The sequence below is a fragment of the Epargyreus clarus genome, unplaced genomic scaffold (genome assembly GCF_041222505.1).
Source record: "Epargyreus clarus isolate Ecla_fem2 unplaced genomic scaffold, WU_Ecla_fem_2.2 ptg000019l, whole genome shotgun sequence".
Classification (NCBI taxonomy): Eukaryota; Metazoa; Arthropoda; class Insecta; order Lepidoptera; family Hesperiidae; genus Epargyreus; species Epargyreus clarus.
Window position 1 is genome coordinate 10,002,501 of NW_027332227.1, and position 21,790 is coordinate 10,024,290.

Here is a 21,790-nt window from a genome sequence, read left to right on the forward strand (position 1 = left end):
AATATAATTAAAAAACGCTTTCTACACTCACAGCCCCACACTAGGATTCCCTGTGTCGTGGGTGCCATGGACACACACAGAGACAAATACACAAACACCCGGACCCAGAAACAGAAGTCTAAATTCATCATTTAGAAATCTGTCTGGCCGGGGATCGAACCCGGGACCCTCTGCGCGTCAGACCGGCATGGTTACCGCTCAGCCACGCGGGTCGTCAATTAAGTATCCACATGAAATATTAAAAAGGTTACATCCATTTTAAAACAATAATATTGTAACTACCTAACCTACAAAAATAAAAAAAAAATAAACTACTACACAATTGTTGGTAATGAATGATAGTTATAACGAGTTATTCTCGTAATACTAGAGATTTGCCATTACCGCATACAAAAAAGGCGTACCTACCTACAAATAACCTCATTTTGCATTTAACATTAAAATAGCAAAACAAAGTTTTCCAGTAAGTAGGTACGCTACAAATGGCATTATGAAACATAATACCGCAGCCAAGACGTGTTATAAAATACACAAGCGTAGCAGTGCGCGCTATTACGGAATTATAAAGTCGTTATACAACTCCCTCCGTGCCCACAGACATCAATAAATCAATGGATTCAGGAAGTCTCTATTCTATATTAATGCCTCTAATAGTTCTAATCTTATAACGGCAATTGGTTGATTGCTCTTAGCTTGTTGCTTTCGAAAACACATTGTATAACACTACCACTCTACTTGGAGATAAACAGTATAATAACAAAATAACAACCTACTAAAGGTATTTTACACCATTTAAACAAAACCCTATAAATTTAAAATGATTATCCTAAAATATGCCTAAAAAGCAGGCCAACAAAATTAACATAAAGAATATAAATTAACTTCAATAAGCGCTGAAAACGGAAAAGATTAAAGTAAATAAGTACCTCAGTGAACACGAAATCAACGGTATGGTTGCGGAATAAATTAGGTCACAAATCTCCTCCCAAACTCCTCGTCACTCGATATTCAGTAAACAAGTATTAATAAAGCCAGTGCCAAGTTAAAAGGGATTAAAAAGTATGCCGAGCTCATAATTCGATAGCGTTTCATAATTAGTTAGCGAGCCGAGTATAATACTGTTATCTATTTGCACATTATCTGGCAGATTTGCAATTAAAATACGAGTTGTATGCGAAGTGAAGCGGGCGAGGGTAGGGTGGTCTCCGAGGCGCCAGGGCGCAGTGGGCGCAGTGGGCGCAGTGGGCGCAGTGGGCGGCGGGCGGGGTGGCAGCGGCGGCCGCGACTCGTCAGATCAATAGTCGGGGGGTGCGCGCCCAAGCCGCCGCCCGCTCTGCACCACCGCCGATTGTTTCAAATTACACCCGCCCTTTGTTCCCGCCACTGATCGAGTCGCCAGCGTTTTTGTTTGTTCTGAACGGTCCACTTCCTTTACGGTAATTACGCAATTCTGCGGTCCGCAATGTAGACTTTCCGATCCGCCGCTGCACCCCGCCGACCATTTAATGCGCAATCTTTTACGATCCCATTCTCATCTTCTTAGTTTAACGAGCTAATCCGTTTTGATTAAATTTATGTTTTTTAATCCCTATTTAAATGAAATGGAGATTCCTTGAACTAAGGCTTCAGGATTTTATTTCGCAAATTCAACATTCTAAAATCGGTGGTACATTGCTCCGTACAGGGAGTGACCTATTTATGAAGCGGCTGACAGCAATCAACGAGATATGTTTATTCTCAAGTGGTCATCTCGAGTCAAGCAGCGATCATAATCTTTAAACACAAAGTACTGACTTCCAAGAGATCCAAATAAATAATAAACATGCACATGAGTGCGATTGAAAGCAGTGCATTGTTTATTTGTATTACGCTTGTATATCACATTGTTGTAAGCGTAGTGAATCGAACTCTGTTTATGGTAGAGATACTCATGTTATCTTAGAAACATATGGTATCTGCAGATAAAAAGATATCGGGGTAACATAGTAAAATCACGAGGAGAAACACGGGTGGCGAGAAGCGTGCGTGGATCGCGGGGGGTGTCGGGTGCAGTTCCAGGTTGTTACTCCCGGACGGACGGCTGACGAAGTGCAGTTACCCGCTATTCATGCCGCACTAAATGCACCCCGCGTCCCCCTCCGCTGCCACTTAACAACAAAGAGACCGCTCTACCCTCTTTGTTACAAGAAACAACTCCGTCCTTCGATGCTTTTGCCCCCTTGGACATACGTGGTAACTTAACTCGCTTCAAATGTACCATTTTCGGAACAGAAACTTTAAACGGATTTTAAAAGCATTTCATTTCAAGATTCCCTTTTTCAGAATAGTAAAATGATTTTCAGAAGAGTCCTATTCCTTTCAATCAATCTACAATCCTTATGACTGAACAGGATGGGACCGATGATGACAGACATCCCATTGCCAAACTAGGCAAGATATGCAAGAGAAGGCAGTGAAGATTTTGTCAATAACGTCAACAGATAAAATACTTTCACAATACGAGAAATTTGTTTAGTAGACAATAATAAATGTTGCAATATTAACATGTCACCTGGCATTATACTAGTGCCACTTGTTAGCCACAATTAGCATCAATTTATGTGTATAAATGCACTCTGATTGAAGTTGGGCACGGGTCGGCAGGGCTGCTATTCCCCGAGTAATCCCATTGGGTTCACACTCATGTAATTGGATGAAAGGGGGCCGTGCGAGATTGCGCCCGGACGGTCCGCCCGCTAATCGGATGATAATGTTTCCCATCGTATAAACGGTCTTACGAGATGCTTACAATTAAGAGCGCTAAGAATTCTTCTTGCTTGCTTGCTTCTTGAAAATAAATTTTATTTTAAGCTACTTGGGAATTTGGCCAAATTTTAATAACTCTACAATGTACCTCGGATATTTTTAGATTTACCTATTCCTAAAGTGGACATAGCTTTACTTAATTTTACCACATAACTTCACACATTACGATTAATTTAAGATTGTAAAATCATTAATAAAAGTATCGTTTTTGTCATCTCAATCAATTGAGGCATTACCTAGTTTTCTAATTAATGACTTTACGTTACTGGACAGGCTATAAGACGATAATCAAATCAAATACTTATGACATAATTGTCTTATAAGAAATTATATTAATGTTCGATACAAATAGGATATACGCGTTGAATTTCTCACAGTGAGAGTATGGGAAATGGGACAGTCAATGCCAACCCACCCTATTCTGTGAAATGAAATTCCGACATAGTGCCTACGCCGGAACAATCACGGCGTTGACAGGTGATACAAGGGTCGTATTCAATGTAATAATACGTGATTGATACGTCCATTAAAGATAATGTTTACATGCACGTAACAAATGAGATTATCATAAAATAAAAATAACACATGATAATATATTACAAACAATGTAGCAACGAAATTAAATATTACGATTGACCCACATAATTACATAATGTAGGTAACAAAGGATTTGAAAAATGTTACAAATTTAAAGTATGTAATATTTTATTCTAACTCTTCACGTCTCATTTTTTGGCAAGACCTACACAGGCCGAATGGCTAGACGGATTTCAACATGTACTTAGATTCGTCTAAATTAAATGGGAGTGACATATGCTTACTTTTCTCTCCAGTAAATTATTTTTAAGTAGTGGATTTTTGGTTTTCATTATAATTGCATTATAAACAAAATATCAACGATCGTGTTATCATGAAAATATTATCTTCTGCTATCATGAACTTAAATCACAATATTTATCGTGTAATTGATATAAACAATATTTACTATTTGATACACGTAATCTGGCCTAAGAAACCTTGAGTGTTACTTCTAATTTGTAATTGATTATACATATGTCTTGTAAACGAATTAAAACTATAATTATATAATGATCGATCATTGTTTGGGTTGTATGAAAAAAATAGTGTGTGTAACAAAAAAAAATATATCGTCAAAAAACGGTAAAGTGTATGTCAATTGTCAAGTTATAATGATAAGAACCCACCATATACAAAATGAACATTTATGTCGTCGGTAGCAAAAATCTGTTTTTAACTTTTTACTTTATTTACAGCATTTTCTTAAATATACTCTGTAATTGAAATGCATTGTAATTTCAAAAATAATATAACCGTACTTTTATCCTCTAAATGCCATATAATAATAATAATACATATAGTGCTATTCAAAAAAATCCTATTGCTTATTACTTAAGACTATCGGAGTCTTAAGTAATAAGCAATAGGATTTATTTATATTTCAACTAAAAACAATCCTATCGCACAAAGAATCGTTATAGTACCTGTCCTGCAACTTGTCGATCCAGCATCGATAAAAAAAATAATAAATATAATTTACTGTAATTACGTAAATATGATAAATCAAAACTGTCTAAACTTTTATCTCGACCAAAAGACGAATGTAGTATTTCGTTTAGAGAACAATATTCGCTTTTGTAGACAGCGGATATTAACATATTTCCCCCATTTCCCGCTCGGAAGTGTAACAACAATACCGGATATCAAACGGGGTTAGGAAAACTGGATACAATGTGCTTAACACTTAAAACACTTATGGGAAGCCGTCTTTACATACAGTATACGCAATTTAGTTACGATCCCCTCCGATTAGGGTTGCCCATAGATCACAGAAACATGGGTTTGAATTTGAACACGAGTACCGTAGGTAGGATAACAAATGCAGTGATTACCAAGCCGTGTCTCTGTTTAGAAGAAAAATCAATTTATACGAGTATAATATACATTGACTAATAACAGTATCAATTATAAGATCGAGAATAAATTCATCAATTTATACGAATACAGTATAAATTGATTTATAGTCTTACGAGTATGCTGTAACAAAAATTTATTTTATTTTATATATCAAGGAGAAACAATAAATCGCCTACCGTCGTTGGCAACCCTACTTTTATGACATTTTTACAGTTCAAATATAATTTATGATTTATATTCTTCTTATTCTCCACAAACTTTTAAATCTTAGCTTAGATAAATTGATTTTTATAATACAATTGATTATTGATTTATAGTTACATTGGATTTATATTTTGAATTATTCTTAATTACAATGTTATGTAACTTCAAGGAAACAAAAAGATGTTAAAATTAATTTATTTCGTGATATACTGAATAATTATTTTGGAATTATCGTTGTGCTTTTTGTGATTATCTATTATTTTAATTACACTGTATTTTTTGCAAGTTAAGATTAAACCGCAAGTTTTCAAGATAATACTGTACGTATTATCGATTTAATATTACTCTTTGTTATATTATTCTATGTATGTTAGATCTTTGGACTGCAACTCTGATTCTTAATGTTTCATACGTGTCGCTCTCCACGAAGGGATATATGTAGAGTAGGAACACTACCGCGCTGCTTTGATTTGGATTGGTGTAGATAGCTGCAGATTAGTAGCTAATCCATGTCGGATGTACTTAACATGTCCATAAGGCCTCCGACAATATCCGATGAGATTTAACGACTGGTATCCAATAATGTGGAATCAACCCGGGCTGATGGCTTAACATGCTATCAACGTTTTCCAGTTCCTAGCAATACAACTGATACGTAGTAATACGTACCTACCAACTTGCGCGTTGTCTGAATGAAGACAAATTTTCTAACGCCTTGGAAGGCCGTGGAAAAGTTCAACGAGATGTATTTACCCTTAAGTATTTAAAACCCTCTAAAAATAGGTCAATCGGTTTGGCCGAATTCGGTCTCCAAACTCACCAAACGTAGTAGCATTATCTCGTTTGCCCTATCTGTATCCTCCTATCCTATCTGTATCTGTATCCTAAGTTGAAATTGAGGTCTATATTCAGCAACGGATTAACAAACAAGTCAAACATTTAATAATTAAATGTGTTTGATCTGTTGAATTCAAAATATAAAGTATAAGAAAAGATACCTACTAGAAACTTGTTAGTCAGTAAAAACACTTAGTTACCGAGTTTTATTCAATAACACATGCTGGCGTCATCCGACCCCAACTTATTTAGAGACTCCATTGTATGTAATACTTCGAACTAATATTGTAATGCACACATGTAAACCATTATACAAAAGCAATGTTAAAGATGACGATTGAGGTACCATCGTCATTTAATAAATATTCTTTATACACATTTTCATTACATTAACAAAGCACGTTAGTGGTTATTGCCGCACATCTATAAACAACTCCATGTAGAATATTGGATCTACCTGAAGCTGATAAGAGACGCATTCAAACTTCTAAGGACTGAGACGGCCATCTCTTGTATAAGTCAGCTAGTATCCACATCCATCGAAAAGCAAAAATGCTTCACAGTATAAATAAATGTAGGATATATGAAACTTTGTAACACTTACTCTTTTTCTGTTCTATCTGGGGCGGAGGGGTGGCTGGCGACTGCGCCCGCGCCTGCAATGATGCCAGCAGTTTCCGCTTGTGATTGCACAACTTCGTCAGCTCCGCACCCGATGCCACTTGGTACGGCTTGCTGACCACCTGGAAATAAAAGTGGTAAATTTAAGTGACATTTTCTTTCTTTTTCTTTTTTGTTGCCGTAACGTTACGTGCTGATGACGTGATTCGAATGAATGCGGCTTTAGGATAAAGGTGAAGAACTATTTTACCCCTTTTGCCGATCAATATTTCCGATCGGCTATTCGCGTAATGTTCTCAACTATATTTTTCATTCGATAAATAAACTACGATTCCCGAATAAAAGCAATTTAATACAGTATCATACAAAACAAAAATCATAACGTAACATTAATCAGATATTATTTTCCTACATGTGTCGAGCGGATACCTAATCCATTACGTAAAGACCGCTGTACGCGCGACTTCACACGCAAATCGAGTCGGGACGGCCGACACAGCTGTGCGTCGCATGGACGTGTACTGTGACGATCAGATGTTATGAAACAATATCATCTTTTTATAGTAGCAAACGTCCGTAATAAATGTATTAATAGTTTAAACGTACCTAATAGAAATAGACCACGGTATGATAAGTGGTTACAAATGTGTCAATGCATATTTTTATTATTTTGTTCACTTTTAGTATCTCTAGTGTGTTTAGCTATTAACGCAGATTAGTGTCTGCCCCGTAGTCGAAATTCGACAATAATAGGTTTACAAAAAGAGGTACTGTTCAGTTTTTTTTCTTTGCCTATTTATATAGATTATATTATATGTCGCTGTCCTGAATACTTAGCTAGGACACATAAAATCCGTCTTATCTCACCCTTCAAAAAGAAGACAGCAACGCAAAAACTTTACTACACTACGACTTAATTAAAATTGTGTTTCATTTATGATGCAATTAGTACAAACAAATCACTGTACACGTCAGCCGACTTCGTTACGCACCTGTGTTTGGATAAACCACGCAATATTCTGGCTCTACCACCTAATTTACAATTTCGGAATTGGAGGGAAAACGGTATCCCCGAGTACAAACGCCGTGTTGCAAATGCAAATGCAGCACGCACTCACACCCCTTGTTACAGCGGTGCGATTGTATAGGTTTTTAATTAAATCTGAATATTTTAAGGCATAAAGTAAATTGCTTTTATAGCACTGTGAAAGCGTTTTAAACCTGCGGCACGTGCGATTATTTTACGCGCGTTGCGGTTTAAGTAGCTACTGCCGCTAAGATCTAGATAAGAGTCCTGCCTAAGAACCTCCCTAAGTAGTGACACATCGGACAAGAACGTCTCCCTTACCAAAACCTTCAAAGTGAAATACAGCAGCGAACACCTGTGTGAAGGCTGACAAACTGTGTCGGTAATACCTCCTAGTCGAATTACAATATAAGCTAATAAACAAAACATTCGAGACTGAACTGAAATAAGTAGGGCAGCTAAAATCTCGAAGAACCGAGGGTTTAAAGAACCTGATAACCGACCCTCACTAGTTTGAGTGGCACCGCAACAAAAATACACTATACGCTACTAAAGTAAATATGTATTTAATACTGTGATTTTACGGTTAAGTAGATATTAATACGAGGGTTGGTAGAGTCGTGGGATTTATACGATAGACTAACGTGTCTTACACTTTCGGTGGTTACCTGCAGCTGTAACCCTGCACAGCATTGAGATAAGTGTCGAGTACACGATATAGGACTATGTTTGGGAGCGGCAACACGCCGCTTGATTTATGTATTCATTCGACATTTACTGTCTGCTTGCCGGTAAAATCATACGCTATTCTATGTTAATTTAAGCGCTTGATTTACACACTATATTACAAATGACATATTTCTGTGACCATTTCGGCCTAATTGTAAAATTAATCTGTAATCGACTTCAGGTAGAACTCTTGGTATCTTTAGTATGAGTTGAAAATACCAAAAAAATTAAAATGAATGTACAAAATCAAAACCTCACATAATGAAGTGTTAAAGCATAATCAATGTTTAATTATTTTTGTTCAAATAAAAGTTCCTATTTTGACAATTTTTACGTAATACTTTTTCGTATTGAAAAATCGTACTAAGGATACTGTTTTATATGAGATTGGTTACAAATGTCCGTTGGCTGCAGTGGCCTGACTTGCAAATTAGTTTCCTTTTTTAACCAGCAAAAAAAATTTATCGTTATCCGATAACAAGAGAACGAATTATTTCATAAAAGATCACAAAGTTCTTAAATTTTCTATTCTGCCTGCACTTCATTGATTACCGAAGAACGCCTACAGCGCGATACTGCACACTAATTGCTCTACAAGTCGTTGATACCATATAAGCTCGAGTGTTAATAAATTAAAACAACGATAAAAGCCTTTAACACGGACCTTTATAACGCCAGGGATGTGATCATGCAATGTAAGACATCTATATAAACCATTTATTAGATAACTTTGGACTCCTGCGCGTTTGAACACGCAATTTGTTTAAAATTCAACATTATACTGCATTTATTGAAGATATGAAAAGTTCATGCGGATAGAAGAAATGCCTAGGTTATAAGGTATATCTTATAAAAAAAATGTATGTGCAATAGTTCTAAAACAAGGCAATTAACTAAATTGACAAAACAGATTTTTACAGTTATCAAAGATATTAAACATGATCGTGATAATTTTTGAAGGGACTACAACGCACATAGATTAGTAAAGATACTTCGCCGCCTTGAAATTGAATGAAGCCACAAACGGCTTATTATCGTAAGTTCTTTTTTTGATTTTTTGACAAATAACTAATACTGGGTAATTTACATGAATTTACATAATAAATAAATAATTATTTCGAATATTTTAGGGATATTTTAGCACGGAGACGTGGCAAGACTTTTTTACGCAACTGTTTCAATTCTCAAAACTGGGTACATTTTCTTGTTAGGAGTGAGTAATCTTTACTAATCTATGACAACGCATAGGAATTCTTCTTGCTTTAAGACGAGATGTACTTAATATATTTGGTTCAGTACGTATTAAGTTAACATTATCTTTTTTCTCTATCCGCCATGATTCATCAGTACGCAGCGGTGCCACCCTTATTTTCTTGTTGATTTAATATACTTAAAACTGAAAAATTACAAAAAACTGAAAACATTGAAACACGACAATAACATTTTTTAACCGTTAACACGTGGCAACGTCACGAACACGTCGGTTCGTCCATCGTACCTAAGTAAGTAGTGCGTTAACACCACACCACTAATACACCAACTGCTTGGGCAAACACGAGCGTTTACACTGCATGTTATTATGCCGTGACATCTCGTGTTTGGGGAAATTATTCTTTACTGTTATGGCGATATTTTTACGTGGAACCGTTTCTAAATATAGAAACACGCATTTTGTAATGTTAGCTTCGACAGATAACATAATACTTATTATACCATATGACAAAATTTCTATAAGTTTCAAAATGTCATCCGAATTTTTTTTTTTCAAATCAACTCATTTTTTTTATTCAAAATAGGTTCTTTACAGAGCACTTGCTGAATGTCAGTAAGACTATCACCACTTCACAAGGTGTTTCGTTATGGAGAAGAAGCTGTATGTTATATTGCCGGACGAAGTAAAGTTAGAAGACGAAAGACTTAGACATCCAAACTGATTTTATCTTTTAATTTGTAGTGAGCTATATACTACAGACAGACAGATTTACGTTATTGCAACACAAATCAATAATTTTAGCAAGTAGGCTTTCAAAGCAATATACAAACAGACTAACATTATGTAAACAAGACGATATAAGTACATTCACGCGACGGACAGAGGGCCTCCGCACACAGCCTTGTAACACTTAACGAGCAATCACATTTGCAGTTAGGCGCCAAATTATGAGTTGTACGTTACGCTATAAAATTATGAAGTGGCTAATAAAATTAACACACTCCGAATCGATCTATAAAAAGTGCGTGTATGTATGTACACAGGTAAGGAGTGAAACTATATTCTTATATTACGAAGGAAATACTGTATAATAAGTATGACAAAACGCCTCATATAGGAGTGTGTTCGCATTTCATTGATGATTCATGACAAAATTCGAACATCTATAACCAGGTTGGTTAGGTTAAGTAGAATATTCGTCCTACATGAAGTCCGTTAATCACAAATGTGTTCTTTGGTGTTTCGAGTTGGACTAATATAATTACCTTACTGCCATCCTTCAAACATGAATAATGCACGTTTATGCCGCTACTCTACGGCAGAAATAGGGACTAATGTATCAATGTAATGTCAAATCCATCTCTTTAATTTAACAATTAATGAGAACTCTTATAGATGCCCCCTATACCTACAATATAAATTAAATCATGTCAGTTTTACTTAATATATGTTTCCAATTTGCCAAGTTATCTTATACAAATACATTAGAATTGTAACATCGCATAACATTAACCTTATTTGTAGACATATTGAATACCGCAGCACACAAACAGCATAGCATGCATGCATGCAGTCTGTTCAATACAATGGCAATCAACGCGATAGAAATTCGTGCGACAGACAGGACAGACATGCATATCTTGCATATCATGGTAAATGTCACCTCTAAATTATTTCGCATCATTAGCTACATTTCGATGGTATTGTTACGACCCAGTCACGATACGCGCTCTGACATATCCTGGGGTCTTGGTTTGGTCCTCGTTTTAATGAATTTAGGCCTATTCCGGGTCTGGACTTGATTTTGCATTTATGAGTAGCATGGCATTCACGATACAAAGAAATCTATTATTGGACGGTAGGTGTAAAAAGTGTAATTTTTATCCTTTTTCAGACGATATGGTGATATACATATAGTTACATAGAAGTTAGAAGAAGAAAATTACATTCACCTATGAGAATAATTATTTCCAGTTCCGATATAGCCGGAACATTTAAAACATGAAAATAAGCAGTTAAATTTATTATAATTGTATTGTTATCAATTTCATGTTAATTGAATATTATTTCATATTAGCGACGCGTCGCCTCGTCAACAGTCGATCTGGCACGCCGTTTCATATAAAGACAATATAATATTCATATATGTATTTATTTCAAACAGTACACCGCTTACAGCATTATTTGCTTATTATGTAAAACGTTATGCCAATAGACACAAACAGGATCGCTTGGTCAGTTCAATACGAATCCAATCAAATGAACGGCAACCTCGTGCAACAGACACATTGACGTAGAGCATATCAAGCTGACTAATGACTGCTCTCTAATTAATAGCTACATTTCGCTGGTGCTGAATTATTCATGCAATGTCGTACTGTCGTATTCTACTCTCCGCAAATTGAACACAACAGAGACGTTAATCTCGGGGTTTGTTAATTATAGACGTTCATCATATTATCGCATGCACGGTATTTGAAAGTGCTTTGCGGAATAGTCCGCTTCCTGGATCAATAAATTTTCTTTTTATCGATGTTCAAGTATTTAACAAGCATACAGTCTACACGATGACAAGTTGGTCACTGCTGCCACTGGATACTGGATATATAAAACTGATCACCTGATGTGACGCTACTCTTGGGGACTTAGGTGGTCGTCTCATTTGTCAGTCAGCTTCCAAGGAATTTCACCAAAACGCAATAACTGCTTCACGCTAGAAAAAGGAGCGGCGAAAGTGCCTCTTCGTCGAACCATACTGGTTTTACCACCTTTTGTCTACGTCAATAATATGACTTCGTCTAACAATATCACCGTATTATAAGCCGCTGTGTGTACACACAAACTTACAGTTACAATATTAAACCAATGAACATGATCAACACTTCGTAACTCATATAAATACACATCACTATCGTGAATGTCAAATTGATTAATAATGACCGCTCACTAATTAATGAAACAATGTACGGCGAATTGTAGGTATCTAAATCCTTACTAATATTATAAATCCGAAAGTAACTCTGTCTGTCTGTCTGTCTGTCTGGTTGTCTTTTCTTCACGCCTAAACCACTGAACCGATTTTAATGAAATTTTGTACAAAGATAGTCTGAGACCCGAGAACGGACATAGGATAGTTTTTATCCCGGAAATCCCACGGGAACTACGGATGGCGATCTGAGATCGATTAATCGGAGAATCAATCTTTTGGAACAAAAAGTCGATTATTTTAATCGATCTCCAGTAATGGATCGATTCAATGAATCAATCTTTCAACCCAGAAGATCGAAATTCGATTTTTTCATAATTAACCTACAGTTACTTTATTTATCCATGTTAGTCGATCATCTATCTATTTATATAAAATGAATATTTGTCTATATACATTTTATAAAATCGGAAACTATGCATTTGATCTTATATCATATCTCTTATCATATCATATATTATATCTTTAAAATGCGGGCGAAGCCGCGGGCACCACTAGTTTCCTATAATTTAACACAGACTGAATTATTGGTAAAAAAAAAGAAAATGTTAGTATAGGTAACATATTACAGAATTATTTCCATTGTTTCATATAATGGTCAGTGATATGTAACTAAGATTACAATGAGTTGTTTCTCACATATTGTCATGGAGATTAAATTAGTTTACATCAACTTCGAGCCGATGCTACATATTTCATTATGATATTGGAAGTAGTAATATATTTAACGTATTAAGCTGCGCTACAGAGTACAGATTTACATTTCTTCAATTCAAGTTACAATTTCACCACGTGATTTAAATTTCACGCACTGTTGCTATCCTCTTGAAGTGCTTTCTACAGCACGATAATACATTTTCTATTTCTAAATATTAATCATAATAAGAGAGAAATAAGCTGATCGTTGTTAATCTATTGACTTCTAAGGAAAGCGGTACACCGTCACCGCGTCGGCGGCACCGTGGCGTTTTATTTGCGTGCGACAATGAATGTCGCGTAATTTGTCGGCGGATCGTCGAACGCTCGCCACTAATTAACGGGGACATTTACGGCTGCCAAACTTGCCTGTATCTGTACAACCTGCCCCACACCCGCCGACCCTACCACCCCCGTGTTGTGGGAGGCAGCGCGTTCCCACCAAACTTAGTTGGCGTTTGTCCGAAATGCGGTCACTTAATTACATCGAGATGCCATTACTCATTCAATGTAACGACGTTTTAATAACTCTATAGCTTATATTTAATACTTGGAACTAAATTATCGTGTACAATAAAGTGATCGAATCTGTGTTAAATGCATATTATCTGACACTAGATAAATACTGTTATCCAGTTATGAAAACCTTCAACTTAACGGAGTGTTCGCAACATAATCGCGTTATTCAGATGCAAATTATCTACAAATCGATAAGCAAATCTAGGATAATATTTCCATATACAATTAATATCTGTAGTGTTGTGCATTATCAATTTATTCAAAGTCTGATTCTGGTTGTGGTAATTTATCGTGACACAACTAGAGCGTTACATCAGAAAGAGAAGCGAACGTTCGCGCTAATACAACAGCACATTTGACGCAGCCAATCATATTAGACACTGTATTACATTGACACCTACACAGGCTTCAATAATAATATGCATGACAATATTGGACAGCAACATGGCGATAAATGTAAAGAGCTTTTCAAATGTTACTTTTACTTCCTATAAACACTAGATGATTGACTGAACTCAGGATAATTCTCAATGACTATACAGTTTTCCATTTTACTTAACAACTTTATCAGTCTAATAAAACGACGATGTAGTCTAATAAAAGAATTACCCTGATAATATTCCCCGAAATTAATAAACGTTCCAGACTAGTTCCGTCCTAGACTAATGAGTATTTACTATTATTACTGTTGTTGTTGTTATTTCGTATTTCGAATGTCAACAAATGACAATACGAAGCTTACTACAACCAGAAAGCCGGTGTAAAGTGTTTATTAATAAAAAGCTAAGTATGTAAACATCAAAGCAAACATGATAGTGGCTTAGAAGCTGTGTAAAAGGTGGGCGACGTCCACGGTTACAAAACGCTGTGTAGTTTCTTAACAGACTATTTGTCATCGTCACTGACCGTTATAACAAATAACATCCGCGCTCTAAAACATGGGTGTCTTCGTGTAATTATTCCTACACCTACTTATGTTAGTCGTATCTATATAGAGTCGCTTCAAATCCATTACTGCCTCCCTGATGGGCACGGGTCTGCTCCCCGAGTGTTAAGGTTTTAGGCCATAATCCACCGCGCTGGCCAAGTGATTATAAACAGATTACGCATACCTATGAGAACGTATTAAATGACTCACCAGTTGGTTTCACCCGTATAGTATGTATTCATTATTTTCTAATACGCATATACCTGAAAAATCAATGATGCCTGCGATTCGAACCTTGGACCCCCTGATAGAGAGGCCAAGTCCCAACCACTAGGCTACAGGCAGATACTACGAAATATGAATAATAAAAAACAATAATCGCATCGCGATCCAATCTCAAAACAATAAACCCATCCCAGCATCGTGGTCCAATGGGCAAAGGTAACACCTAACAATGTCGTTGTATACGACTCCATTCCACATCGGGAGTCGATCTCGATACTACAATAGTCAATAAACAAAGCTCATAGATAGAAGACAAAGCCGACGGCGCTGCTACCCGCCTATCGTGCCATCGGACTGGCGAAGCGTGTCGCAACAACTGTCCGTAAATACATTTTATTGTGGCGTATGCACGCGTGTTAACTCCGCTCGATAGTGCTTTATAACACTCCTGCGTGACAGTACATCGAGTTCAAATTGTTAGCGAGCTAATCATAATCTGCCCGATAAATTATACGTCCGTAGGTGCGGCGGCGGTAAATTAGTTAACAGCGAGAAAAAGCAAAATCGATTTCTATTACTTACTCTCGCAATCGTATGTGTTTTTAATAATTTCATAATAAAATATATCTTGGAACAACACAACGATGTTTACATCAGGTGTATAACACACGTTTAATACAAATAAATATAAACGATATAATAAAAATAATCCAATTTCTTATAACACGACGGCAGTTAAAAATAAATCTGGTTCAAGAGACATGCATATGTTCACTATATGTATCTATTTTTAGCCCTGTAACATATTTTTAGTTACTTATGACTATAAAACTTCGTTACGACCATAAAACTATTTCTGAAGTTCTCAGATTATATATTAAAGGGCCATTACATTTTTACATGTCCATTGTTAAGCAGAAAATCTAATGAATGCAATGAAAGTAGGAAAACTTTAGCTGATTTCGAGTAGACTCATTAGAACAACAGAAAACGTCGAAAACAAAATGGAGGTCATGATTTATTGTGAGCATAGAATATCTTGCACGTTATTATTCCAAACAAGGCGGCTATCAGATCGGAATGTTATGTACGGCGCACAGGCCGCGGTGCCGAGCGCGGTCACTTTCACCTCACATTGTGAGAAAGTTGCCAGCGCTTAGAAATCAACTCGCCTATTCCCAATATACCGAGCCAGATTATAAGCAGTTTTGTTTCCTTATAATGTAAGTTAAGTAGGAATATCCGCGCTGAGGTAGAACCGTATGACAGAAATTATAGACTAAATTAACCATTTTTTTTTTAAATCTGTATAATCATACTCATCGCCATGAAAATGATATACGCGTATGATATTATCACTTTTTTAGTATGGCCAAATAAGCTTTACTATTTCAATCGTACGTGTTTACTCCAGCGCCGATTTTACTCCAATTAACGTTACCAGATTATATTATAACGCAGTTTCAATTCCTCATAATGGTATTTCTTTTACTAAGATGCTCCACTTATTATAGATTAGCGAGAGCTGGTTGCAATAACTTTTAATTGCCCACTTATAACTGTACCTGTTTTTAATGATACAATTTAAGTCATCATTTTATCGATCAGTAATAATCTAGTATGTATGAATAAAATCCATATTTAATGATAACAAAATTTCAGTTCTTTAAAATATTCCACTAATCAGTGGAAACCATATTTGTACTAAGGAATTGGGTCTATTCCGGTGAAAGAGCTGTGTACGTACTCGGTATATGAGACATTCCATTTACGTGAATATAAAGCTAATGTATTTTGCTTTATAAATTTCGACATCTCTACATAAGAATAAATGGATTGTACCTATATACATATACCTATATCACACTGCCAACAGAGAAGAAAACTGATTTGTAAGTAAAATATAAATAAAAGTTTTAGCCAAGTCACGACTTCCAAGCCACGGCTCGAAAGTCAAGAACACTTATAAGGATTGATTGAAATCAGAGGCGAAACATCAAAGCGAAGAATCGCGACCTTGATCGATCGTTAAATGTCACTTGATCAGTGTTATCATGCGGAAGCGCCGGAGGTCCCTTGTTTTATTCTGTGAAACCCGACACAATGAAATCCCATGGCAACAATGTGATCTTTTTGCACCGATTAAATCGCTGCTAGCCAATCAAGGTTTTTTAAGTTTATATATAGCGGCCCTACACACTTCCGTTGCTGGTGGACTTGACTCAAATTACAAAGCATAAAAAATCTTATCCTAGCAAAGACGTCATGTAGAATGCACGAAGTACAGGCATGGGGTCGACAAAAATGATAGTTAATTTACTGATTCTTGACTAGATAATGATAACTTCTACAATTTAGACGAATCTAACGATATCTACAATGCCGAAGGATTAAAGCCAAAGAATGAGAAATAAATATATGCATACGCTCCAAAAACAATTCTTTCTTTCCCGGTTCGGGTAAAAAGGGATATAAAATTAAACTTAATAATGGCGTATTACAACAACTACTAAGGTGATGATATCGCTATCAATGCCTATCGATCAATGTTGACCACGAATCACGACACTCACGACACTGATGGCAATAGCTGTCTGACACGGTGTCCACGGTTTCACACTAGAGTACCTACACTTACACAATAACCTTAATCACGAAAACTTACTCAATATTACTTTACAGAATTGAGTACTCTACATACGAGTAACTTCTAAAGATACACTTGTGTTAAACATGTTTAAGTAGATACTAAATAAAGAAACATAATCAACTGATATAATTTTTTTTAATACAAAAAATGCATTTTGAAAACAATATAAGAGGTCATGCACTATCAAATGAAAGCACATAGTACAGAGTAATAAGAATAATTTTATTCAAAACAAAAGTACCTAAAATATAAAACAGAAACATTGTTTTCGATTCTTAACAAAATGCATTTATACTAAAATAACTTATTACGCAACAAATGCTGAGCACAAAAACTAGACAGCATGTTTTTGCGTTAGTCTCCAATAATCTTATGGCGTTAACAAAAAACACATTCATATCTGTGATTTTCCGTTTAATGTATCCTTTCATAAAATTTAGTTTCAACGCATTGTCCAGTATTAAAAATAATTAATAAAAAAGAATAAAGTTGAAATTGTGGATAAGATAAAAGCAAAGGTGTTCTATACTGTCATTGAGGAGTGCTTATGGCCAACTTCTGACTGCATTATCAGAAATCTTAAGAGCCCAACCACAATTCGACCATGTTGAGTAGTTAGGATATTTCTTTGGTCACTTTTCGGCTAAAGAACAGACAGTATTAAAAATAATTAATAAACAAGTAATTAATTTAAAAAATCAAAAACCCGACTGCACCAAAAAGCTTTGAAGTAGAATTTCCAAAAGCGGGAAATAGGCATTTCATTATTTTTATCCAGAAAGCCAAATACAAAGTTTCATAGTAGGCATAGTAGGCTTCAAAAACAAAAGATGTTCAAACAATATTATCCTATGTTATCCTCGTAGTGCTCATTTACGCTATATAAAGAACCTATGTGTGAAATTCCAGCACGCTTAAGTTCAGCGGTTTCCCTTTGTGCTGATCTCTGGCACAGCAACTCACTCATTTAGTCAGACAGTCATCTCGATGTGTATATTCGAGTATATATGTACTAGCTGACCCGGAAAACGTTGTGTTCCCATAAAAATAAAACGATGTTAAGGGTGAACAACCCTTATCACTTAGGGGTAAAAAAATAGATAGTGGCCGATTCTCAGACCTACTGAACATGTATATAAAATTAGGTGAAAATCGGTGAAGTCGTTTCGGAGGAGTACGGTAACTAACACGAGAATTTTATATATAAGATATATAATGTATGTGTAATCTCCTCTTAATTTCCGTTATTTTGATACCCTACTCGATAGGTTTGGTTAACTTTTTTTAAAACGTGTTACTATTTCGCGAAAAATCCACCATTTACGGTCTATAAAATATGTAACTTCATTAAATCAAAGTTTTCGTCATTATTTTACCTCGTTAGAGGTAGAATTTCATTATTTTTATCTAGCAAGCCTAATACAAAATTTCAGTGTTTGCTTCAAAATTGACGATTGTTCAAATGAACTTTTAACCCTTATTTTACCCTCTAAGGGGTTGATTTTTTGGAGGGCGATAAATTAGTGCGTCCTTGTTCTTATCCAGAAAGCCAAATATAAAATTTTATAGTAGTTGCTTCAAAATTAAAGAATTTCAAAAAAACTGTTTTCCCCTATTTTACCCTCTTAAGGGTAGAATTTCCAAAAGGCCTTTCTTAGTACTTATTCACGCTATATAGAGAACCTATGTGCAAAATTTCACAACTGTAAGGTCCTTAATTTAGGCTGTACGTTGATTTCTGAAAAATGAAAAAATCATTTAGTTAGTCAGTCAGTCAGTCACCTTGCTGTTTTATATATATACAAATATGTTTTTATAATCTCCGTTTAATTTCCTTTCATTTGATACCCTACTCGATAGGTTCGGTTAACTTTTTTTTTTAAATGTGTTACTATTTCGCGCCAAAAATCCGCTATTTTGATTTTTTTTTACTAACACCTATCTAAGGACACTCGGGTCATTGAAACAAATATAATGACACCTTAACTGTTGAAATTCATCCACCCGTTTGTTAGATCGGATCAAATAAAGAAAGACAAACATACAAGATACGCGCGAAAAACATAACCCTTCCTTGGCAGTCGGGTAAAAAGAATAAAGTTGAAATTGTGGATAAGATAAAAGCAAAGGTGTTCTATACTGTCATTGAGGAGTGCTTATGGCCAACTTCTGACTGCATTATCAGAAATCTTAAGAGCCCAACCACAATTCGACCATGTTGAGTAGTTAGGATATTTCTTTGGTCACTTTTCGGCTAAAGAACAGACGAGTTCGATGCGATAATAATATTGCTTTAAATGATTTTATTTGTAAGATTTCCGTAACCCACATACACATGAAAGTTAAATAAAAATCTTCTCAAATTCAATTTAACACATTTTCTATATTTGAGGTTAAAAAATACTTATTTTATTGTTTCCATTAATTTAACAAGTTATTTCAATAAATTATTAAAGTCAGAAGCTTTGATATTCTTGTGACAGTTGTCAAGAAAATACGCGTTGGAAACACTATTTTAATATTTCTGTAGTAAAGTAATTTGTTTTCATATTTAAACTTTTCAATAAAAGCCAAAGTTTCAAAGCAATATGGAAATTTTAAATAAGTAGCAACACTCAATATATTTACAAGCGACGAAGCCGATTATTGCGCTTTTAGTGGCCTAACGAGTATTCTAGAATCGCTCATGCGTTAATTCCAACAGCAAGCAATGTGTGAACATACTCTGCTGTAAAATATTAAACGAAAAAGTACGAATACGATAAACGGTAATAGTAGAAGACAGATCATGCTTTTACAAAACACAATCTTCATCCATTTCATACGCAGCAGACTGAATAATTTTCGATACGATATTCGATTCGAATCACATCCGAGATATTCAAGAACTTGTTACGTCCATGGAATTTCATCCATCGCTGACATCGCGAAAAGATACGAGTGGATCGATTCAGTGCCCCGGCTGAATGTGAAATCGAGATCTCGACGAGCGCATCTCAAGACGAATGCTCGGAACAAAGAGGAATCGATGAGAGCGGTAGTGTGGGGGGATGGGAGGTGAGTGCACCGACCTCCCCCTACGGGCCGCGGTGCAATTTGTACATTTCAAGTACACACAAAGGCAAGGCGAGGAGGTCGCAGCAAGCTTTGACAGAATTAACTTGTCCGTCGCACGACTCTGAGTGAGTAAGCATCACCTTTATTGAATTGCACGAACGCATTACACGTATAAAAAGTTTACTGCAAACAATTTCCAACCATTAATACCCATCGTCTGCGACAAACAATTTATACTTTTAACAAGCAATTCTAAGAAATTAAACACTATACACCATAGACGGCGTTTTTGATATATAAAATTCTTTAATACTAAAAAAGGGAAATATAAGTTATACCTCCATAAACATAATTAAATGTAAGTAAGTTGACTCCAATTATTAATCTCGCAGTTTAGCAAAAACAAACACGAACAATACATTGAGTATAAAAAAATGAAGAAGTATATTATACATATTTTAAAACTAATAAATCAACAACGAACTGCACACTTAACCTGTTGTAAGTGGTATAAAAATAACCACAATGGACGTCATGTACACAACGTTTTAATTATAATTCCTTAATCGCTGTAGAACGAATCTCGTTTGTGCGGATTAGCGAAGCAAATAAAGTGCGAGAACAACGATGTTGCACAGAGATCAGTGTAAAGCTGTAGCCCCACTAGGCACAGTTTGCGGTTCACTATTAACTGTATGTTACTCTTACAACATGAACGATTCACACTAGGCGTTCACAACTGAAATTTAGAAGTATATGAACATATTTGGAAATTATACACGAAGAATATTTATGAATATGAGGTGCTCTACGATGCCTGAATGTGTCAATGGTTGTGTCAATAATAATCGTCCGGAATCCTAACTAACTGAAAATGATTCATAACGAAGTTATTAAGCATCAAACAATTTTGATATTTGTTTTTTTCTTATAATCAATTAAGTTATTAGTATTACATCTACCTGATGACACATGCCGCAAATTCTTCGTGACATCATGTGACAAGACCATGTGATGTTACAAAAATAGGTGAAGATTATTCGTATAGTCTAAGACCACTCGTCAACCTGCTGTCCCACTGCTGGGCACGGATTTCTCTGCTCTCCTACATCCAACCAAAATTCCTACAAACCAAAACGACTTATAGAGCGAGCTGTGTCTAAAAGACTAAATCCTTCATTTAAAATAATACTGATGCCATCAAACAGTCGGCGCAAAACAGCCCAGTGCAGCCAGGGCCTAATACAAAGTGGGGCAAGCTATAACGACTCACTTGTTAGTTGTTAGGCAATGCTTGTGTGCTCCGAATAACTATGTGGAATAGCCGACCGGCCCTGTCACAGCGTCTCTACAATGCC

At 35.7% G+C, this 21,790-nt stretch overlaps 1 protein-coding gene across 5 annotated transcripts in view; it reads right to left on the reverse strand.

Annotated features, from left to right (window-relative positions):
• LOC140750141 (uncharacterized) overlaps positions 1-21,790 on the reverse strand; it is a 58,280-nt gene that overhangs the window by 12,884 nt on the left and 23,606 nt on the right. For all 5 annotated transcript variants that reach the window (XR_012103170.1, XM_073083528.1, XM_073083527.1 and 2 more), the window contains exon 3: positions 6,386-6,524. Coding sequence is in view for 4 of the 5 variants with exons in the window: in XM_073083528.1 (XP_072939629.1) it covers positions 6,386-6,524 (139 nt within the window). In the remaining variant the exon portion in view is untranslated. The remainder of the gene's footprint in view (positions 1-6,385; positions 6,525-21,790) is intronic.